Source organism: Sorghum bicolor, chromosome 4, assembly GCF_000003195.3.
Source record: "Sorghum bicolor cultivar BTx623 chromosome 4, Sorghum_bicolor_NCBIv3, whole genome shotgun sequence".
In the NCBI taxonomy this organism is placed as follows: Eukaryota; Viridiplantae; Streptophyta; class Magnoliopsida; order Poales; family Poaceae; genus Sorghum; species Sorghum bicolor.
In genome coordinates, this window is record NC_012873.2 from 9,369,312 (window position 1) to 9,392,915 (window position 23,604).

Genomic DNA, 23,604 nt, shown 5'->3' on the forward strand with positions numbered 1-23,604 from the left:
CGCGAGATGAATCTTTTAATTCTAGTTAGTCTATAATTGGACAATATTTACCACAAACAAACGAAAAGTGCTACAACAAGGCTTACTATAACGGGTCCGAGAAAGTACAGTATATGGCGAATTTTCACCGACACCGGTTAAGCTTCAATTCTTAGCAAGGCCTTGTTTAGTTCATCCAAAAACCAAAAAGTTTTCAAGATTATCTGTCACATCGAATCTTTCAACACATGCATAAAACATTAAATATAGACGAAAATAAAAACTAATTACGCAGTTTACTTGTAAATCACGAGACGAATCTTTTTGATCCTAGTTAGTCTATAATTAGACAATATTTGCCATAAACAAACGAAAGTGCTACAATAGCGAAATCCAAAATCTTTTCGCATCTAAACAAGACCCAAGTTTCAGACAGATTAGTATAGCTACCAAATGACTATATTATCTTTAATTAATTTGAGTTCTACCATTAAATTACACAGTAATCACCTAGGAATCGAAGCTTTCAGGAACGGAGGGAGCTTTCAGGAACGGAGGGAGTAGGCAACTGTAAAAAAAAAAAAGAATGGCGCCGATGACCCGCACGACGGATGGTTTTACAGGAGGAGTATTATAATTTACCCGAATCGAGTTTCACAAAAAAGTTTCCAACGAATTATTGAGATCACCTTGCTACAAAATTAAAAAAAAAGAAGTAGTAGTATTGATTCATGATATCGCCTAGTTTGTCCTTGCGTTTTAAGGCTTTATTTAGTTCGCAAAAAATTTTAAAATTTTCTGTCACATTAAATTTTTAGTCGTATGTATAGAATATTAAATATAAACAAAAATAAAAATTAATTGTATAGTTTATCTATAATTTATGAGATGAATTTTTGAACATAGTTACTCAGACAATATTTATCAAATAAAAACGTAAGTGTTAATCCGGTTTTATTTTTCTTCTCTGCCGCCGTACAGTATCTCCTGCGGTCCGGGGCAAGACCGAAAGCCGTGTCCCAATGCCCGCGCGCCAGCAACAACAGGATCCACCCATTCGCCCGCCACGGAGAAAAAAAAAAAAACAGACAGCACGCGCAAATGGGCCCCGCGGCACCGTGCGGCCGTCGGCCGACGACTCTTTTTGAAGCTCGGCGAGCGGTCCGCGGGCTCCACGGAACTTGTGGCTGCAGAGTGCGCCACGGAAGGCTCCAGTCCTGGGACACGCGTCCGGCCTGACTTGGCACCTGTCCCTCTCGCCCTCCTGACGAGAGCACCCACCCCTCCACCACAACTAGTATATGATGCCGCTCGTCACCCTACTCAGTCCTCACCCTTACCATCTCGGGCTCCGGCACACTCGCCTCCCACTTTCCCTTTCCGCGCCCACCACCATTGCCACAAATAGCAACCACCACATAGCCTATCCTAGCCTAGCTAGCAACCACCGTCGGCGAGAGTACTACTACTAGTATATATACACGCGCACACACCCGCAAGCTGCTGGGATCAGCGCGGCAGTGCGCGCGTGACGGCCGGCACGGCAGTCTGTGTGTGTGCAGCAGGGAATTAGTAATGGACAGTCGATCCATGGCGACCAGCCGCGCCGGCGTGGACGCGGCCGGCGGTGTGGCGCCGTTCGTGGCCAAGACGTACCGCATGGTGGACGACCCGGCCACCGACGCCGTCGTCGCGTGGGGCAGGGACAGCAACAGCTTCGTCGTCGCCGACCCTTTCGTCTTCTCGCAGACGCTCCTGCCCGCGCACTTCAAGCACTCCAACTTCTCCAGCTTCGTCCGCCAGCTCAACACCTACGTGCGTGCGCGCGCCTGCTCTTGTCAAGTGGTTTTTTCTATCTTCTTCATCGGTGAAGTGAACCTGACCGGGATCGACGACGACGACCATAACTCGTTCTCTGCATGCAGGGCTTCCGGAAGGTGGATCCGGACCGGTGGGAGTTCGCGCACGTGTCGTTCCTGCGCGGGCAGACGCACCTCCTGAGCCAGATCGTCCGCCGGAGCAGCGGCGGCGGCAACGGCGGCAAGCGCAATAAGGACGACGGCGGCGGCGGCGGCGGCGTGGACGAGGACGACGCGGCGGTGGCCATGGAGGTGGTCCGGCTGAGGCGGGAGCAGCGAGCGATCGAGGAGCAGGTGGCCGCGATGTGGCGCCGCGTGCAGGAGACGGAGCGGCGGCCCAAGCAGATGCTCGCGTTCCTCGTCAAGGTCGCGGGCGACCCGCAGGTGCTGCGCCGCCTCGTCTCCGGCGCCACCGCCGCCGGGACCGACGACGCCGCCGCCGCCACGGAGCCGCAGGACGCCGCCAACGTCAAGAGGGCGCGGCTGCTTCTGGACGCCGGCGGCGGCGGTAGCGACGGCGCCGTCGACTTCAGCGGGTTCTGTAGCACCGGAGACGAAGCAGACGTTGGGTTCACCGATTACCTGCTGCAGCCACCGCCGTACGTGTTCCCCGTCAACAGCGGCTACTGATGGCGGAGCGGTGGTCGCTTGTCGTCGTGTGCGTGCTTCGTCGTCGTTAGTTGCCCCTCATCACCAACTGCTTGCGCTGGACGTGGCAACGGCGGGCGGAGGCCTAGCCTTCTGACCGGCCGAGGGGCTGGTTGCCTGGTGGCACAGCAAGCCGCCGATGGCGTCCGTGCGTGCCTTGTGACTCGTGGGCGCCGCCGCCGGCGGGGAGCCCCACGTGCGTGTCCAGGCACGCGTGCGAGGCGGAATAATTAGGAGGTGGTGGTACAAAAGTGTAAAGCCTTTGGTTTAGGAGGTGCTTGTTTTCCGTTTCCCTTTCTTCCCCTGTGTGATGTGAATACTACGGAGTACCAAACACAGCAGCAGCAATGCTTTGGGTTTTAAAGAAATGCTTTCGACTCCCACCACAGATTTCACTGCAAATCATGATGCTTCACAACACATTAAGGGGTGTTTAGTTTCTCATATAATACAGAATGCTAAAACGCTCGAATACAAAATGACAACTCCTCTCTCCGTCGCACAAATAAATAACTACTCCCTCGTCACACAAAGAGTTATATTTCTTTAACTTCTATGATTCATGTTTGATCATTCGTTTTATTTTAAAAAAATAATTAATATTATTTATTTATTTTATAACTTATTTTAATGTTAGATATATTTTTATAATAATTTATTTATTTTATTATTAAAAAAATTAAATAAAATAAATGGTCAAATATGAATTGTAACAGATAGAGTACTTTCTAGTTTGGTTTACATTTAATAATTATTATCTAACATGAATTAACTAAAAATTTGTCTCACAAATTATAGACAAATTATATCATTAGTTTATTTTTCATTAGTTATTTTTTTACAGACAAATTAATTCATCTGAACTGAATTTGGATGTGGAGTTAGTTTTTTGTTTTTTTTTGAGGAAGGATGTGGAGGCAACACCGAACACTTGATTCTCCAATGGCCCAATTAAATCATACACCGTTGGTCTTGCAGCTCATTTGGGCCATAGTGAAAACAAACACTACCATATGTGTACACACTTGAGTCTTGCGTTGGGCCCACCCCATCTTGGGCCGGTTTGATTTGATACAATTAGTCTGAAACTGAAAGAAGTTGTAGCTTTGCATTATTTTTCTTTAGGACAAAAAGTTTTGTTTATTCCTCCAACTATGCTGTCTTTGTTCCGCAAGCTGAAAAACTGGATTACTTGTTTCAATGTCGCAACAACCGACAACATACTACAAACCAGAAACCTAGTTGTACGGTGCACTCTCATTGAGGTCAAGCAGGCTATCAATACAGAGTTTCATTTCATTGTTTCATAGTCATTTAGTTCCAAGACTCATAGAGAGTTGGTAATCGTGCCAAGAGAGTTTCATCTAGATCTCTTTTCTTAAATACACAGCCATGTCATCAAAAAATTCTATGTGGCAGCCTATTTAATGCAAATGAAACTTATATGAAACTCTCATTGAGACTGACCTAAGAAATCGTTTAGTTCGCCAAACCTTTTGAATTCAGCTACTATAGCATTTTTATTTGTATTTGACAATCATTATCTAACCATAAACTAACTAGACTCAAAAGATTCGTTTTGCAAATTACAAATTACAGACAAACTATACAATTATTATTTTTTATTTATATTTAATGCTCCATGCGTTAGTGTAAAGATTCGATTAATAAAAAATCTTCAAATTTTTTAGAAATTAAACAAGGCCTAACGCAATCAGGCAGAGCATGGATGCCCCCTCCATGGCACTGCCGTTGCTGGTAATCGTTCAGCTCAGCACCGTGCACTGGTGCACGCGGCATGCATGCCCACAGCCAGCACGTCGCACGAGTTATGAACCAGGGCAGGTTCACGATGGCCATGTCGTGAGCTATAGTGGCGGACCCAGCCTACCACATTGTAATCCCCACATTGATAAGCTCAAGCGAGTCGGCTGTTCATGTAATCTCCACATTGGTAAGCTCAAGCGAACCGGCTGTGCGATGTAATCCGAATTCACGGGGTTCCTCACCGGTGGCGGCCCCGAAGGCGCCTGTGCTAACTGTTTCGATGATGACGTTCCCTGCGGACAGCGCGGCTACTGGCGCCTGCGCTAACTGTTTCGAACCCTTTGAATATAGTGATCAGTATCCAACTCCCAGGTGATGATACTATGGAAGTCAAGGCAAGAGGCAAACTCCAATTGGAGTTTATTTAGGACAACATCAAATTAATGCCAGTTCCAAATCATGAAACAACTCGTTTATTAGGTCCTCAATCAGTGCACAAGATTACTTGGTCTGTTCAGATTCGGATGAGTTAGAAAGAAGTTAACCACAGTTGTCATGCCAAGGCTAGATTACGGGTATAGATGAAACTTCCTGCTATACATGTAACTGTAGAAATGGACAAAGTCTGCGTATAAGAGGTTTCTAGCATAACCAACTATATATCCATTCTCCAACGTCTATCCCCTAACATTGGCAACACCAAGAAACACCATACCAAAAGGCTTGTTGAACTAAGAGTGAGGGAGGGCGGCTGTGTGATCTTACAGAATTTACAGGATCACGGCAAGCTTCCGACAATTTAACTTCCAATGCAGAGCACCCCGTCAGCTATTCCCACTCTCTACAGCCTGAAACACCAGTTTGAAAGTTTGGTCCATCAGTGCAGAAACTCAAATAACCATGCAGTCAGTAAAATTTGAACAAATACTGCTTCGGTACGCATGAGCAAAAGGGAGAGATCATTACGTGAATATGTGTTGGCGGTTACGGGACACCTGGGGACGCTTGACAGGCGAGATTATGAAGTTTCGCAGGGCGCTGGATGGATTGTTCATTGTAGCACCGAAGACGGGCCGTGTCTGCTGTCTGGGCCTGATATCAGCCGGAGGAGCCATGGCATGGCCAGGAGACCCTGTAGACAGCTCAAAGGGACCGGAGGTGGAGCAACGTTGCCTTGGTGGTGGACCCCAGCCCTCATCTCTCTGCCCTGGAGTTTTAGGAAGATCAACCGATCCTGCAACCAGTGAATGAGCTGTTTTTGTGGAGACCTAACATAGTTTCTAGGTACAGTATAAAGAATCAAAGCGTTGCACCGCTTTGATGAATAACAAAAGTAGTTTGTGCGAACAGAGCAAAAAGTATAATGATATAACCAGTATGAGGGACATAATGAACAGAGCAAATTGTGTGCACAGAAGTTTTAAGTTACCTTGTCTCAGATGGTTGCCACCATCCATCATGTTGGGCATGCCCGCGAACGGGTCTGACTGAGGTCTTGCTAAATAGTTATTTGCAGGTTGAAGGGCAGAACGCTTCAGCGACTCATATTCATTCCTCAATTGGTCATACATCTCATCAAGCTTCCTCTTCTGCCTGAATAGGATTAGGACAACCTGAATCCTCATACATACAGGATGGAACATAATTTGTTCCTCTAAAGAATCAAGAGAATACTGGCACATTACTAACCTGGATTTCTCAGCAAATTTTTCTTGCAGCTCCTGCTTATCTCTGTTCAAGTTTTCATTCTCTTGCTCCATCAACTGACATCTTTTGGCCATCTTCTGGTATGCGGTATGGACTTCTTCCAGTTTCTCAGTAAATTTTGCCTGCATAAGTTCACATTTTTGCCTACATTGACCAACAATTCTGTTCATCTTGTACTGCATCTCCAGTTCCTTTTGTCCAATGTAGAACATTACGCTTCTGTATGCACTCTTCATAACTGATTTTCATCATATTTAAGGAAAAGCAAGACACCTACCGAAGTAATGCCATTGTTATGCTTTACCAAGTTCCACATTTATGCTCTAAGATTGGTTGCATAATAGTGCTACTTAAACATGTTAAGCAATGTAATTATGCATAGATTGGAAAATGCAGATTACTATGCTATCAAAAAAAGCAGTACAAGACAAACCCCACTGTGGATGTAGTGAAAGGTTAATGGGAAATGAAGGATACGTATTTGTGGGGATATTCCAACCATCGCCATCTGTTGCCATGAGCACATTCATCAGAAAAGATGGATAGAAGGAAAATTAATTTCTAGTTGTTATTATGTATCAATGGGATACCTACATTTGTCCAATCGTCACTTGGATTTATATCCATAGGTTTCATATGGCTGGAAAAAGGAAATGAATCAAAATTTTCAAGTTAATTTTTTGCCTGAACATACACAGTATTAAAACAACTGAAGAATGATCAATAACTTGCGCTACAATCAGGTATGTTTGGTTGATATGCTTTGGCACAGTTAAATATCACACAGAGGAGACATGAGAAATATGCTTGCACGATTAGGTATCAGACATTCATACAGGAAAGATGACACCATTAACCATGCACAATCAAAAAATGAATGCATCATCAAATAGGAACTGACCTTTTTGAGAGCACCTGATCACAAATTGGACATGCACCATCATTACTGAGTATTTTCTTGGCATCGTCTGCACCTGCTAAATAAGCAATTACCAGCTACATTAAATTGTGTATTCTGTAATAATTGGAGAGTAACTTATTTAGAATCTGGATCTAATTCATCAGAGAGATGGTAGTAGAGTGGAACCATACATAAAAGATGACCACAGGTGGTTGATATTGCTTGCCCCTCCAACTCCCGCCAGCAAGCATTGCACTTCATCTTGTTTCTAGAAATTATTAGATTAGCTACACAGCAGTTGAGCCTACAGGCAGGAAAATAACACTTAAGAGATGAAAAAGAAAAACAAAGATAAACGGCTAGTGCATTATTCATATCCCAGAACTAAATCCGACTGGAAATGGATTAAGACTACATAGGAAGCATCATAAAAAAAGCAAGATATATATGTTAAAAATCACTGACATGTTGTGTACTGGTATGGGCATTTATCTTCTTTCAGTGCAATAGTTTTAAGTTTTAACTACAGAACAGTACACATCTTTTTTGAGCAACAAGGAACTAACAGCTTGTATTATGAAAGCATGACCTCCACCAAGACTTGAATTTTTCAATAAAAAAGGCATATCTAACAGCAAGATTAAATATTAACATGAGACAACTAACAAGAAAATAGTGAATAATGAAGCAGCAGTTTGTATTATTTAAACAAATACAAGCAGTTTTATTCAAGTTCCTGCTACTCAGGTCTATACTGCACTGCATTGGGTCATACATCACAGAGATGCTTTTATTCATCAATAATGTCTTTCATTGTGTTCAAGCAGGATAGGAAGCACTATACTAGCATATTAAGCAGTTTTTACAGTGCTTCTGCTATGAATTTGAGACGTACCAGAGAAGAAAAGAAAGGTATCCATAATTTCAGATGAACTATGTTTTCCACGTATCACAACATGGATCCATAGAGATAAATACTTTGACCATTTTGAGCATGCCATTAACAGTATATTAGAACTGGTAAAATTGAAAAGTGTATCTCTCTTTAAATACAAAGTTTGGAAACCTCAGTCATTTCGCTTATTTGGAATTTGACCTGTTTTTGAGGACAATAGGTACATTTACAAGGTAGGAAGGCCCAACGTTGACAGGCCCCAATGTAATTGGCCAATGGCGAAGTGTGTCACTTAAGAGGAAAAGATAAAATAAAACCAGATAAACCCCTATATTATCCATTGAACTCACTCATTTAGTAACCGCATATAAAGATAAACAATTTCATTCCCTTCAGTGGTACGCCTAACGGTAGCATGTACCATTTTCTAGTGTGACTAACTTAGTGGGAGTTTCCTCAGTAACTGGTCCTTTGAACCCAACTGTACGAATTACATATTGAGAAGTGAAAAGATGTTCAGGACCACAAGTAGTTTGCTACTCAATCTTAGGACAAGTCTTAAGGCGAAGGCATAGAATTGCATAAGCAATATAATTAAGAGCAAATAAAATCGGCTTTGGACTTATATGCCCAGAATTGAGGCTCATTAAAACACAATTCCATGGACACAATACATATTTTTTTTGACAAAAGATTTTGATGAGTAAAACAAGTAAAAAATATGTGTTAAATTGTTCTATCCAGAAGTACTTTAAATCTTTCACAAAACACATCATCTAATTTTGTATCCCATATGTTGTAGTCATGAGTTTCAGCTTTAAGTGTTTCATTGTTAAAACACTTATGTTGTATGTTATTACCCCATTAATTTAATAACAATCTAATCAGTCTTTAAAACAACACTCTGGAACAGCTTGCCACGATGCCTTCCTAAAATCTAATCCAGATTTTAGCAAGTATGTAAAAAAGAAAGAACTATGGCATCTTTCTCATAACTGAAGATTTAACTTTGTAAAAATGATGTGATAGGCCTTCATACATTTTGTCGATCTAGATTTTCTAGTGTTCTTTTTATAAAAAAAAAAGATAAACAAGGTATTCCTAAAATGAAAAATTCCATGCCGCAAGAGGACCTGATGTGTTACGGTTACGGTTACTAGCTGTGCATTAATAATAGTCTTGAAAACAGAAGATCCCACAATAAAATACACTAGAAAACACAGAAAATCCAGTTTATACTGATTTTGTAAGTTCTATCAATCATAAAACCATTGCCATATTTTGTTACTTATAGGCTAGCATATGTTGGTCAGGGCACTAAAATTACTGATCAATAAGATTAAAAACAACTATGCCTTTTGGTCTGTCTCGGGTCTCACATCAATTCTGTTCAGTCACCCAGGTCCAAAGCAGAGACAAGTTCTGAGAAATGCAAGGAATAAGCTGAAAACACACTGTTGGATAAATATTTGGAGTAATTCCAGCATTCTAGACAATCAACTATTGCAGAGAACTGCATATGCTTTTTTACTCAAACATGTCCAGCTAGTGCAAAGATTATGGAGCAAGCCAACTAGCCAAGCGAACAAACAAATTGACTCAATCAGCTGTGGCTTCGAATAGGTCGTTTCCTGTGTGATATCAGTGTCTCAGTAAAATTAGAGATCGCGATTTATATATACCATACTAAAAGGGAAATATGTAGTTACACACAGGGCACAGCATTTCAACCCCCCAGTTATGGAAACTAAGTATGGTCTGCTGCAGAAAACTAGCATCATAAACCAACATAAATAATTTGCGTGTTGACCCTCAGAAACAGAATTTGTAGTTAAAACCAACAGCTAGAACGTCTGCGAATCTCAGCAGCTGAGCAAATTCTGCGCTCTGAAGTGTTCTCAAATACAACTTCGCACTTAAAAAACCACACAAAAACAGTGACAGCTCAAATTGCATACAGCGAGCTCAATTGCCCGCAAAACTTCTAATCATCCGCCCCCATTTCCCCCCGATCGCCAAAATCGAAGCCTTACTATGTTCAAAACACACAGAATTGCAAAACCTAACGATCCGTTGTACCAGCACTATCGATCATGAGCGGACCCAATCGTTAGTAGGATGGACATGTAGACACTGGCAATTAGATGAGATCCGAGTAAAAAAACCCAAATAGATCACGTTAGCTAGGGTTTGGGTGGTAAGTTTCAAGTGAGAGCAGAGGGGTGGCATACCTGGTGGGTGCTCGTCGCCGGCGAAGGGCGAGGGCCCGACGAAGACCAGGCTAAGGTACAGACACGAAGGGATCGACGAAGACCTGGACACCAGGGAGGTGGTGGTGGTGGGCGGCGGCGGCGGCCGCCCAGTCGACGCCACCAGAAAGCAAGGACGCGCCGCGGCGCGAGAGAGAGAGAGTGGGCGAGGGGAGGGAGGGAGGGTGAGCGCAGCGCGCGCACTCCAGGGGTGTGAACGTCAGAACGTGATGAGAAAAAAGGGTAGGCGTTACGCTTTATTAGCGTCCTGCATCCAGTTGCGGGCTTGCGGCGTCCTTTCTTTTGGGCCGAGCTCGTACGAAGGCCCAGGTTTCTTCAGGCAGGCTGCAAGCATGTGATTTTTTTTATTTTTTATTTTTAAATTTTGTTTTTTTGCAAAACAATAAGTATCTAAGCCAAAATTTTGCAAAGCATATGCTTAGGTAGTGTTTGGTTATTCAAATCAATTTCATCCTAGATGGGACAGTTCAGCTGACGAGATGATCATGGATATAATAGTTTGAGTATGATTATAGTGGTATACCGGCATGAGATGGCACATGATTATTTAAATATTTAAATTTCTTTAGTTATTTTTGAAACACTATTTTTATATTTGTAAGCATCACAAACTACATTAATTAGTACTAATGCTTGCTTAATTTTATTATTATTAATTGTAACTTGAGTTGTCATAAATCATCAAGAATATATATATATATATAATGATTATGGGTAATAACATAATCATAATTAAATTTTAGATAATAAATATTAATGACAACTAATTATGGGTAATTAGCTGAGCTTAACAGAACTTGGATAGGGTGGTTCAGACTTTTTTCTTGACACTACTACAAAAAAATTTTTGGGAGACACTTTGGTTTCGCCCACAGAGGCGGACGGGCTGGCGGCCCGCCTCGGTTAATCCTTTATAGTATATTTTTTGCTTTGTATATGTTTCAATCTAACAAATTTCGGATTCAATGTGGTTATCCTTTATACATATGTCTTTTGCTTTGTATATATTTCAATCTAACAAATTTCGGATTCAAAATTGAAAATAAACTAAAAAAAGTTTTTTTAATCTGGATACACTTAAAGGAGGCGGGCAAATTACAAAAACTGCCTATGTTAATATATTAACCAAGACGGACAATTTAAAAAACCGTCTCGGTTAACAGATTAACGGAGGCAGTCACATTAAGGCAACCGCCTCCGTTAATCTTATTAACCAAAGCGGTTACTTAACAGCGACCACCTCGGTTAACATATTAACCGAGGCGGTTGCTTTACCGTGACCTTTGATTCGAGGCGGTTGCCTTACCCGCTACGGTTAACCTGTTTTGCCCGCCACGGCTAAACATTTCTGTAGTAGTGTGACTAGCTTATTAATGCTCGTCCGTTGCTATGGGTAACAAAACTATGTTAATTCAATTTGTTGATGTCGTAAGAAAGCTTTTTCAAAACACTGTTGGCACCAATAAGAAAGTTAAAAGCGACACATGATCTGTTAAACTCATACAAGTGGAAATGAATTATTAATCAAACCAAACATATAAGGCATTGTTCGTTTTGGCTGGAACGGCCCGAAACATGGCCCGTTCCAGGTGGATCGACTAGACTTGGAATTAATTTTGGTCCAATCGAAAATGACTTTTCGGTTTACTTTAGGGCTGAATTATAGCCAGCCCATTCCAAGTGTTTTTCCTGTGTTATTCCACATGATCAATTCCGGACCTCCTACTCTCTGGAAGAAAAACAGGCCCGTTTTCAATATGCTCACCAGTTTTCAGTGAACCATTGGAAAATCACTCAATCCAGCCCACGAAGAGAAACAGGCCTGTTTTGAATACGGAAGAAACGAACAAGGCCTAAGATGGATAAATCTTGGTCCCATCAATCCACAACTGAAAACTTGCATGGCTATTTCAGCTGTCAATCAAGGCCATTAGATATTAGGATCTATTCCCCCATCTCAAATTATAAGTTATTTTAACTTTCTTAGAGCGAGATCTTCAAGAAAGTTGGAATAACTTATAATTTTGAATGTAGGAAGTACTAAAGTTTGGAATGCCAAATACATGACTCATAATTTAGGATAAAGAGAGTACTAAAGTTTGGAATGCCAAATACGTAACTTATAATTTGGGACAGAGGGGAGTACTAAAGTTTGTAATACAAAATATAAATAGTTATATATAATAGTTACTACATGCATATTGCATGCAAAGAAGTAGCTAAATGCTGGCAAACAAAAACAGACGGTGTGCTGGCATTGGATGCTAGGCCATCGAGTATTCCAGTTCATGGAACGCAGATACTGCTGCCGCCAACCTCAAGCAATTAATCTGCTTTGAATTTTTCATATTACAGCAGAGTATAGTGCAGTTAGTCTGAATGTGCAACCAAATAGAATTCTTGCATTGCCTATGCTATAGCTAGTAGTTTCGTAGCCTCCTCCATACTATAAGCAATTAATTCCTCTGCAGTGCACAAATGTAAAGGCTTTTTTTAAACCAATAATGTTGGAACTGAGCCACTCCAACTCTCAGCAGATAGAGGTAGAAGATGAACAACAGATATAGACTTGTCGGCGACGAATGCCTGTATCTTGGCTTTGGCTTCTATTAAAAATCAAAGCATGACTTAGCTTGGAACGTGACCTGCATGACACAAACTAAATCAACTCATGATTATTTCCAACAGCCACTACCTCTTCTACCTGCATGTCGGCCCCTACCACAACAATGTCACTTCAGCCAGATCCTGAAGATTCGCATCCCCTACCTGCCATAGCTGAGTTCCTCTCGCCCTTCTCCGGCGTGCCCCGACCTACGCCATCATCGGGAACAGCAGCATCCTCCTTGCGCCGTCATCAGGAACAACATCCTCCTCCTCAACCGGCGAAGCTACCGGTGGTGTGGATGGGGCACGAGGATGTCTTGGAGGTGGTAGACAGGGGATGGAGGGGATGGAGGGAGGGGGGAGGAGAGGGAAGAAAGGGGCAATAGGATCAATATTACACTCATTAGCTAGAGGATCAAACTAACCTAGCTAATTAAACTTAGCTAGAGTGGATCAACCAAGCCTTAGCAGCATCAAACATATCTTGACAAGATGTAAACACCAAACTTTAGTTTCTCTAGTCGAGTCTATTTAGGGCGTCCGTAATGGTGCTAGCTTACGTAAAGGTGAGAGACAAAAACAAAGACTATTCTATACAGTCTTATTTTTATATAAACAATTGGACCCACATGCCATTCTCTTATATTATTGGAGTATATGTTCATATCAAAATAGATAGCTAAATAGCTGGTTGTTTGGGACACCCTTAATAGTGGTGAGATATTAGGGCGTGCCCAACGGGATATCAAAGCCGCCAGCATCTATGCAAATCGGTCTGAGCTGGTGGAGAGAGAGCATGAAAACATGACTCACTAGCGATAAATCAAGCGCTAGTCTCGCACTTGTTTCGACAAGAGCTGTTGCTCATGCGCTTCCATGGCATGCAGATCAAGTTTTGTTTTTTATCTTATTTGAACGTACCTTAGCTAGTGATTTCATACTACTATAGACGCTCTTAGGGCATCTTCAACAGCGCGTTGAAGTCGCTAGCTAAGAGAGATTGGTGGCTAATCAGGAGGAGAGATGAAAAGGAGGAAACTCACAACCCTAGCGAGGATTCAAGCGCTAGCTCGCACATCTCTTTGATTTAATTTTCTTAGTCTCTGACATCTGTGTAGCATGGTTGCACTAGCTACTTTTTTCTTTTTAATCATTTCTGATCTCCATGTCAGTTGACGATTTTTACAGTCCATATTGCGAACGCCCTTAGTGGTGAGGCGTGCGACGTGCCGCCGCCGGCGCCTTTGCCAACTGGCCGGGTCATACGCGACAGACGGACCCGTGCTTGGATAGGGATCTGATCCTTCTAAGGGCTTCTTTGGCAGCCCAGAATCCCACAGGGATCCCGGCCTTTTCCATGGGCTAATCAGGCCCGTGCCAGCCTTCCCCGGGCCAAAATTATGCACCATTTGGCAGCCCACGAAGTCGAGGAATGCGGCCCGCTTCCCTGTGTTTTACTCGGGGAACAAATCCACGACCCTTTCGTCCGGGAGAGTTTCCCCGTGGTGCGCTCGCGAGTCGCCCGACTCCTTCCTCTCGCAACACCGCCGCCGCTCGCTCAGGCTCCACCGCGGCTTGCCCAGGCTCCGCCGCGGCTCGCCCAAGCTCCGCCGCCGGTCTCCATCCGGGAGAGCTTCACGTCGAGTCGCATCCGCCCCATCATCCCGACGCCCCGACATCCCATCGCATCCGCCCCGGCACCCCGTCTCCTCCGCGCCGGCGCGCGGCTTCCCGACGCCTCTGCCATCTCGTCAATTCGGTGAGCCTTGGTCACGCCTCTGCCATCCCTATGCCTTCTGCTAGGGTGTCAGATTTCTTGACCCTCCCTTCACAGGTCATTCTCCTAGATCCAGTGAGCCCCAGTCTGTCCGCTTGCCTCGTTCCAAGATCTGGTGAGTCCTTCCTCCCTCCTCCTTGTTCAGATATGCTATTGTGCAATCATTCAACAATCCATTCAGCAACAACCACAATCCCAGCTAAATCCATGTCCTGCAGGTCTTCCATGAGTCCCCTCGATTCTTAAACAGCAACATCCAACCCAAATCATCCTGTTGCACATGGCCAGAGCTAGAAGGTAATTGTATACAAATTTGTAAGTATATTATGGATCTTATAAGTTTTATGGAAAATTAATAATATCTCAATATGATATATGCATGCTAAAATATGCTAATCATGTTATTGGGAGCGACCTGGGAGCAGCTTAAGATATTGAACCTATTGATGATTGCTTGCGATGTTTTCCAATGCCATACTAAAGTAGTTTCTTATGCCTTTTTATTTTATAAAAAAGTGGTTCCTTATAACCTATTGTTGATTGCTTAGAAAATTGAGACCTTTCAGTTAGTAGTAGTTACCCTGTCACTTCTATATTGGGCTTTGTCAAAGCTCCAGGGTGTGGATTCTATGGAAGCATATGGCTGTGTGTGCTGAGCTTCTTCTGAGCATTTTTTTATGCCGAACTGGGGCACTTAGATGTGCAGATCATGTTTGTATTAAGAGGACATATGACTCTAGGCTGCAAACATGCATGCATGGAGAGGATAATGCTACTAGGACTTATTAAATGTATAGGCAATAGGCAGATTTCAGTCTGGTACTACTGCTGTAATGTATCTTTTTGTTAGCTTTCCTTATTATTTTCAAGAAAAATACATGATGTATCTACTGGAAAGATTGATATTAGGAAGCTCCTTAATGTCGATGTTAGTGATGCAAATGAATAATCTATTATTTTGAATAAGACTGTACATACTAAGTGTGCAAGCAGATAAGTATCTTGCAGAAAATAATGAAGCTCAAAATTTGCAAGGTTTCTCTACGGCTCAGAAGTTCTGAAGGTTTCTCTACATATTATCCTCAATATGACAATGAGGATCATATCAGAGAGCAACAAGTCACATGGAAAGTCCTATGATCAACTATAGAACTATAGAAGGATGCTGACCAAACTTGAATTCAGCTGTAAGTTTTGCTTTTTAATAGCAGTTTTTACGTTATTTGGTTTCTTCAGTAATCCTCACTTGTGAATCCATGTAGGATCAGATAGCAGAATAGAAGAGATGCAAGTGACAAGAGAGTACATTGATAATATAGAGGCCCCATTTTTGCTTGGTAAGTTTCTGACACGATATAATAGTGGTGTGAAGAGTCATGTATTCTTGATTTTTTTTAGCATCTTTATGTTTTTTTATTTTTTGCTGGCTAAAGACTGCTTATTTTTGCACTTTATCATGTGTCAACCTGCATCTGCAAGATATATGTTCTTTATTTCTTTTTCTTGTGAGGATTTCATCGATCTGGGGAATACCTCATTAGTTCTGTTTCAGTTCAGCACAAGCAGTCTACTATTGTCCCTTCAGCAATAGCTTGTCTGCACAACTGAACTTCCTTTTTAAATTTTTGTTCTGATCTGCATTGTTGACAGCAGCCTGGTGCTCATCTGCTACTGTGTTTGTTTTTGTAGTTTTAAATATTCAGTGGTTTGGATACATTGAGAAGGTATGAATTGATAAGGTTCAGCACAGGACTCGAATTTGAGGTCGCTGCTTCAAGCATAGGATAGAGACCAGTAGATGGAGGTTGTGCCTTCACGAATCGAGAGGGATTTAGCGATTTTGTTGTTGTTACTGACTCTTTAGTTTCCTTGGCACTTCTATTTTAGGGGCATTTATTTATTACATTGTTTTGATCATTCCCCTGGATCATTGTCTTATGGAGTTAGTATTTATGTTTAATATGACCAACATATTTTCTAGGTTTGCATGTAACTGAGCAAGCCCTTTTTATCCGAAAAGAGGAACCCAAAATTCAGGGGAACAAATTGAATAGAAACAAAATGATTGCCCATACATAATATTTTTGTTTCTCACACTCACAGTTCATGGAAAAGAAAAAAAGAGATTATTTTTTCACTCATCAAAATTACATAATTATAGGTCCTTGACCTAACCTGAATTTTGTGTTTTTGTTTTTTTTTTCAGAGTTCTTCCTTCAGAAGGAAAATATATTTTTCAGTATATGCCCTCAAACTTTGCAATGGTTTGTTTTTAGTTGGAATTTGTCTTATCGCTGTCTATGCAGTCTCAAAGAAGCATCATTCAAGCTACAGCAGCAGTGCTACATCTTGCACAATAAAACCTATATATTTTTAGGTTAATTTAATATTAATTTTTAATTATTCTATCATCCTAGTTGGGCATTGTGTTCATAATTAACCTTGCTCTTTTTTTGGTGTTATAGTTGCAGAGGGCTTGGAGGAAGGAATCCATGATTTCAGATAAGTGAAATATGGTCACTTTTAGTAGTGGTTTTGCACATTTTCATCTTATATATAGATGTGCAAAGACTCACACAAGGGAGAATTGTCGATGTTCATGGACGAGTCATGGTGATGTTATCTATTGGATGTAAGGATGGAGAAGCACGTATAAGAATGACACTATTTGGCTCTGGCTAGATGTTAGATTATACATTTGCATCAAGTAGACTTGCTTTCAGGTTTAAAATATGTTATATTTGTATGGAGAGTGACTATAGATTTTTAATAATTTTATGTTGATCGGTGATGACTTTCTACATCATTTTACTTTTATATTTTTTTTCTTTTTTCTTTTATTTTTCTGAGACATCTTTTATTTACCTCTAGAAATTCAACGAAGCTATTACTGTTCTGCTCATTGGAGGATTCCATGGGATAAAACTTGTGCATATAAGATATAGCTACTACATATTGGTCGTTCCACAGCCACAGCATCAGGGCATGAAACATTCATGACAATACTGCCAAACAGCAGCAGGGAAACGCCCCCCAGCGTGGATATCTTCCCTGGAGGTGGAAGGGAATCGAACTGTCCAATAAAATTCCGCTGGGGGTTCTGTCGCCTTCTTCTTGGATAGTATACATATATTAAACAGATCCGAGACGGCTAGCGGCGAGTCGGTTACTGACGCACAAACATAATCGCAGCCGACTGCCATATGCCAACAAGATGTAAATCTATTATTATATATATCAATATATGTATACTATATTACTATATCCATCCTTCCCTTCATATCGCTAACCTAACCTACTGTTGTGTTTCTCTCCACCAGTACTTCCTCGATCAATGCCGCCGATCCGCCGCTCTCGCCTCATGTTGACCTCACATCGGCAGGGGCCAACATCACGGTGCGGCCGGAAGGTACGGCGGCGCCGCCACGCTGCCTCCCAAGAAGAAGGCGAGGGCAGCGGTACGTTCCTACCTGACGACATCCTCGGCCGTATATTCGCCGTCGCCGGACTGGATGAGCCCGCCACTGTAGTTCGTTGCGCCGCCACGTGCAGGCGCTGGGCAGGCGTCATCGCCAGGGACGCGCCTACGATCTCCCGCACCCTGCTGCAGCAGCCGCCTCTTGGCCGCCGTCTTCTTCCCGACCTTGCCATCGGCTTCTTCCACCAGGAGAACGACGGGCCCACCGCGCGCACCAGGAAGCGCACAGCATCCACGGCGGAGCCGTCCTTCGTCCCTACGGCGTCTGGCCGTCGACGCTTTGGTCTCCAGCAGTGCTTCCTCAGCACGCTCGTCGGTGGCGGCCACGCCAACGCCGGGATCCTCGACCTCGACTACTCCCGAGTCCCGCCCCGTCGCCTCTCGCAACGGGCGTCTGGTCGTCGAGCTCCGGCGCGAGGCGTACGGGGATGGCCTCAAGCTGTGCGTCTGCAACCTTACGACGGGGGACACCGCCGTGCTCCCGCCGCTCTCCGGCGAGGACACACCGACGGGATACTACGCCTGTGCGCTGCTCACCGGTGAGGACCTACTCGAGGTCGGGCACCCGTGCGCGCGGCGGCGGCCGCCCGGATTCTTCAGGCTGCTCGTCGTGTACAACCGGCGCGGCTTCACGGCGCTTCGCTGCTACTCCTCCGACACCGGCTGCTGGGGCCGGCAGGCGAGGAAGCCCGGCGGCACGATCGCCAGCGCGACGCTGCGCCGCCTTGGCCCGGCCGTCGTCGTCCGTGGCGGCGTGGCGTCGCCTACTGGTCACTGGAACACGCGGCGTTATTGGGCGTGCGTCTCACCTCCTCCTCCGGGGAGCTGCACGGGCATGACGACGTGAGGCTGCTCGTGTACGCAAGAGGAGGAGGAGCAGATCCTTTCTGGGATGCCCGTTTGCTGGGCGTGTCGCCGGAGGGTAGGCTGACGGCTGACCTGTATCACGGCGAGCCCCCGTGCCGGCGACGGCGTTCCTCATGTGACGGTGTACCTCTTGGTGGGTGGCAACGAGAAGGAGGGCGACGGCACCTCCACTACTGGTGGTGTTGTTGACTGGGAGTGGCGTCGCCCAATTGTGCTTCCGCAGTTGAGGAGCATAACATCATGGTCACCAGAAAGAATCAAGATGAGATGGTTCTGTGAGAAGAGCGGCATCGTGTTGTTCACTCTCGGAGGTAGCAGGACTGCAGGGACCTATGCACTTAACCTCGAGACGCATGAGGTCGAGACGCTGGTGGACGGCCAAGGCTCCTGTTGGAGGAACTTCTGTGGATACGAGATTGACCATGCGGCGTACCTCAAATCACTGGTACGCTGATGCGCGGGAGGCAAATTCTGAATCTGAAGGACCCGGTCCTTCCTTGATCGTGGAGGACCTTAGCTTGCTCCTCAAATGACACATGCACTCAACAATCTCAAAGCACATGCATCCCCTTTGCTCGATCTATTCTCTTCTCTCATTTGACCGTACCAGACCAGCAGCCACCCTGCAGCTACCTACGTGCACCTGAGAGTTCGAGAGTACGCGCGTCGCTCCTTGTGTAGGAGTAGGAAGCCATATCCACATGGCGATGGAGCAAACTAGCGGTGGGCACATGTCACGCATAGAGCGGATGGGGCAGCGACCGGATCAGCGCGCGGAGCGCCCGTGACGCCGCTTCCAGACGGCGGCGGCCGGCGGGCGCGCGCTTCTGCGAAGCCTGCGACGACGGCAGCCAGAGCGTGACCTCCGGGCGCGCTGTGGCCGGCGGCGGGGTGGACGCGCCCGCCCCAGCCCAGCCCGGCGTGTGGGGGACGACACCGGGATGTGGCGCAATGCAGGGTGCACGGGGAGGCCGATATCGGTAGAATGGCATCAGGTGCAACCTGAGCCGACGGCTGGCTCGACGTTGCAGATGAGTACTCCTGTGTAATAAGCTCTGTTTGCTTGGCCGATAAGCTATGATTAAAAGTATTGTTCGCTGATTTGTTGTGAGAAAAATACTGCTAAATGACTCGTAGATTCGCCAAATAAGCTCAAACGACCTCGTGAAAAATGTTGTGTCAAAGCTTTTGTCGAGTAGTGCCTGTCTTAGTACGTGTAACACCGTTTCAGTCATGTTTAAACGATCTTTTTATTCGTTTATAAGTGACCGTTTAGGTTGAATACACGGAGGCTGCCGCCCAGTCGACGCCACCATAAAGCAAGGCCGTGTCACGCGCGCGAGAGAGTGAGGGGATGTTTAGTTGTTAAAAGTTTTGGTTTTCGCTATAGTAACATTTTCGTTTGTATTTGATAATTATTGTTCAGACATGGACTAACTAGACTTAAAAGATTCATCTTGCAAATTACAAACAAACTATATAATTAATTATTTTTTTATCTATATTTAATATTGCATGCATGTGCTACAAGATTTGATGTAACGGAAAATCTTAAAATCTTTGCAAAATTTTCCAGGAACTACCTTGTTTAGTTCCGAAAACTTTTTGGTTTTCGGCACTATAGCACTTTCATTTTTATTTGACAAATATTATCCAATCACGGAGTAACTAGGCTTAAAAGATTCATCTCGCGATTTACAGGTAAACTATGTAATTAGTTTTTATTTTTGTCTATATTTAGTGCTTCATGCATGTGCCGTAAGATTCGATGTGACGGGGAATCTTGAAAAGTTTTTGATTTTTGGGTGAACTAAACAAGGGCTAAACTGTTGAAATATCATCTACCTGACCCACACAAGGTTAACACACCGTGATGTTGATCTACACGTGTGTATTGTTGCCCAAGCTTGAGCTTGTTACGGCTCCAAGGATATTCTCTAGTTTGTTACTAGTTTGTTGTAACTTTTGTTGTACATTATATTGTCTAGATACATCTCTTGTAACTCAATCTGTACATGCCACGCTAGAGGCTATTCCGAGCCTATATAACACGGAGCCGTGAGCCTGAGAAGGCGTCACGTTAACCTACTTTCACATGGTAATCAGAGCCCGTTCTGGTTTCCTCCACAAAATCATCAATGGCGTCTTCCTCCGCGCTACCTATTGTGTACTCTCTGATCGGCTGTTCCGCCATAGAGAAGCTCGGGAAGAACAACTTCCCGCTGTGGAGCATGCAAGTCCTCTCAGCGATCCGCGGCGCCCAGCTTGCCCACTACCTCGACCCCAACACGGTGCAACCGGTCAAGCAGATCGTGAAGGACCCCACCAAGCCAACTGAACTCAGCTTCAATAAGGAGTATGAGTCCTGGTATGCGGAGGATCAACAGATCTTCAATTACCTGACTTCGTATGTTTCCAAGGAAGTGCTGGTGCAGCTCTCCACATGTACCACGTCGGCCGAGATCTGGAAAACCATCCTCGACATGACTGCCTCGAAGTCGCGTGGACGGATCATCAACACGCAGATGGCCTTGGCCACTGCACAGAAGGGCATCTCCACCATCGCCGAGTACTTCGGCAAGATCAAGTCGCTTGCGGATGACATGGCTTCTGCAGGAAAAAGGCTTGAAGATGAAGAAGTCGCCTCCTACATCCTTGCAGGTCTTGACGCGGAGTACAACCCCGTCGTGTCCTCCGTGTCATCATGCATCAGCAATTTGACCCTCGCCAAACTCTACACCCAGCTGGTAAGCTGGGAGCAGCGCATCAATCTGCAGAACAGTGACAACTCTGGTTCTTCCGCAAACTCTGCCACGCATAGCGGTCGTGGTGGTTTCAACCGAGGAGGTGGCCATGGTCGTGGCCGTGGTCGTGGCCGTGGCAATGACGGCAACAATGGCGGCAATGGAGGCCGTCCTCGTCAGAACTCCAATGAGGTTTGCCAACTCTGCAACATCCCAGGACACACTGTCCTCCGCTGTTGTAAGCGCTTTGACACTTCGTTCAATGGCCCGTATGAGAAGCGCTCGACATCCTCGACGAGCACCAACTCCTATGGAGTAGACATGAATTGGTACACCGATACCGGTGCTACCGATCACATCACGGGAGAGTTAGAGAAACTCACCGTGAGGGATAAGTACCTTGGCAATGACTAACTGCACACGACAAGCAGAGTAGGTATGAGAATCAGCCAAATAGGCAAGATTTTTGTTCATACCCCAAAACATAAATTCTCTTAAACAATGTTTTGTACGTTCCTGAAGCTAGTAAAAATCTTGCATCAGTTCAACGTCTTACCACCGTCAATCATGCCTTTATTGAATATCATCCATATTATTTCTTGATTAAGGACCAGGACACGAAGAAAATTCTCCTTAGGGTAATTGCGAGGGAGGTCTTTATCCACTGAATTCATTGTCTAGGTCTTCATCCAATAAAGCAACGCTCGACGCCATCAAGTCTTCATCGTCTAGATGGCATAGCCACCTTGGCCATCCTTCATCTGTAGTTGTTCGTCAAGTTCTTAGCAAGAGTCAAATTCCTTTTGTCTTAGATTCGAATAAAGATGCCATCTGTGATGCATGTCAAAAGGGTAAAACTCATCAATTACCTTATCCTAGATCAACAAGTGTGTCCTCTAGTCCTCTTGAACTTGTTTTCTCAGATGTATGGGGGCCGGCACCCAGTTTTGTCGGCAAGAATATTTATTATGTGAGTTTTATAGATGACTTCAGTAAATTCACTTGGATCTACTTGCTAAGGCACACGTCTGAGGTGTTTCAAAAATTTCATGATTTTCAGTCCATGGTAGAAAGACAATTTGATAAGAAAATCCTATCTATCCAAACGGATTGGGGCGGAGAATACCAAAAGATGAATCATTTCTTTCAACGCATAGGCCCATGGCAAGTGGGCTCCAACGGTGTAGGGTGATCTAGAGACATATGGAGATAGTGGGACCAATGAAAGAAGCATCATTGTTGGGAATCAAAAGAGAGTATTGGCATGTATACAAAGTTGTTCCATGTATGCTTTCTAGCATACACTCATCCAGGCTAAGAATTTTTTTATCATCTATTTGGGAAATATTTTCCTTGCATGCAAGTGCGATTTGTTTGAGTACAATCCTAATTTTATTTGCTTGTGGTGAGTTATTCAAGAAAAGTCTTGGTCTAGGACCAAACATGAGATAGGTGAGCGTGGAGAGAATGAGAAAGAGGCAAAAGTGTCCCCTTCCACCTTCCCTCTGTCCCTTTTATATGGGAGGTGGAACGGGGAGGTTTTTCTTATTTCTCCTTGTGGGGTTTGTATTTACAAATGAGTCTTTGGGGGCTATAAATGGGTCCTAAACATCATCTCACAACCCCCTAGCCTAAGTAATTGGGTCCTAAACACACTAATGGGGTCACCTTGAACATTAGCTCCACAACGCTATTCAATTTTGATTAGAAGTATAAGACCCAATAGCTTAATTCAACTAAGTGTGGCCCAATTACTACTCAGACCTACCGCACAACTCTTGTCTACATAGAGATAGTAGGAGAAGCATTTTTAGACGCAGGCATGCCATAAAAGAGAGAGTGCTTGCTAGGATTTGAACCTATTATCTCTAGTTATGTCTATCTCTAGTCTCATATGACATCTGTTTAATGCTACATTACACACTTACTTGCAAGTAAATATAGGATGTTGCTTTTTTATATTAACATTTTTTAATCTTGTATTGAATATAGACCGCTAAAAGTTTTGCACTACAACTTTGGTATATGTCATGTCTATATCCAAGATTGTTTGAAAATATCAACAAATTGAATCTCAAAATGGGAACTTAAAATGAACATTTGAA

At 44.0% G+C, this 23,604-nt stretch overlaps 2 protein-coding genes and 1 long non-coding RNA gene across 11 annotated transcripts; 2 read left to right on the forward strand and 1 right to left on the reverse strand.

Moving 5' to 3' along the window:
- Positions 1,305 to 2,869, forward strand: LOC8073808 (heat stress transcription factor C-2a). Of its 2 annotated transcripts, none has more exons than XM_021458608.1 (2): positions 1,305 to 1,821; positions 1,905 to 2,869. In XM_021458608.1, exons 1-2 carry the CDS (start codon positions 1,555 to 1,557, stop codon positions 2,466 to 2,468), a joined length of 831 nt encoding a protein of 276 aa, XP_021314283.1. In that variant the 5' UTR covers positions 1,305 to 1,554; the 3' UTR covers positions 2,469 to 2,869. The 2 variants fall into 2 exon arrangements, with proteins under 2 accessions (XP_021314283.1, XP_002451825.2); XM_002451780.2 differs by having other exon boundaries at positions 1,305 to 1,794.
- On the reverse strand, positions 4,704 to 10,219 carry LOC8073809 (E3 ubiquitin-protein ligase CCNB1IP1 homolog). Of its 8 annotated transcripts, none has more exons than XM_021458515.1 (9): positions 9,988 to 10,219; positions 7,053 to 7,165; positions 6,862 to 6,937; positions 6,555 to 6,600; positions 6,438 to 6,468; positions 5,943 to 6,198; positions 5,683 to 5,846; positions 5,220 to 5,487; positions 4,704 to 5,101 (listed from the first exon to the last, which is right to left on the reverse strand). In XM_021458515.1, exons 2-9 carry the CDS (start codon positions 7,120 to 7,122, stop codon positions 5,095 to 5,097), a joined length of 918 nt encoding a protein of 305 aa, XP_021314190.1. In that variant the 5' UTR covers positions 7,123 to 7,165; positions 9,988 to 10,219; the 3' UTR covers positions 4,704 to 5,094. The 8 variants fall into 8 exon arrangements, with proteins under 8 accessions (XP_021314190.1, XP_021314195.1, XP_021314192.1 ...); XM_021458520.1 differs by having other exon boundaries at positions 5,220 to 5,460; positions 9,988 to 10,218; XM_021458517.1 differs by having other exon boundaries at positions 4,842 to 5,101; positions 6,862 to 6,934; positions 7,053 to 7,129.
- LOC110435129 lies at positions 15,433 to 17,211 on the forward strand. Its single transcript, XR_002452806.1, has 3 exons — positions 15,433 to 15,597; positions 15,673 to 15,747; positions 16,876 to 17,211. It is a non-coding gene; the product is annotated as an uncharacterized LOC110435129 (long non-coding RNA).

Bases quoted from the DNA above. Each gene is read 5' to 3' on its own strand.
- LOC8073808 (XM_021458608.1), top strand. From the start codon at position 1,555: ATGGACAGTCGATCCATGGCGACCAGCCGCGCCGGCGTGGACGCGGCC. The intron at 1,822-1,904 runs GTGGTTTTTTCT...CTCTGCATGCAG, and splicing joins CGCGCGCCTGCTCTTGTCAA to GGCTTCCGGAAGGTGGATCC.
- LOC8073809 (XM_021458515.1), bottom strand. From the start codon at position 7,122: ATGAAGTGCAATGCTTGCTGGCGGGAGTTGGAGGGGCAAGCAATATCA. The intron at 6,199-6,437 runs GTATCCTTCATT...GATGAAAATCAG, and splicing joins TGGAATATCCCCACAAATAC to TTATGAAGAGTGCATACAGA. The intron at 5,847-5,942 runs GTTAGTAATGTG...AATCCTATTCAG, and splicing joins AAATTTGCTGAGAAATCCAG to GCAGAAGAGGAAGCTTGATG.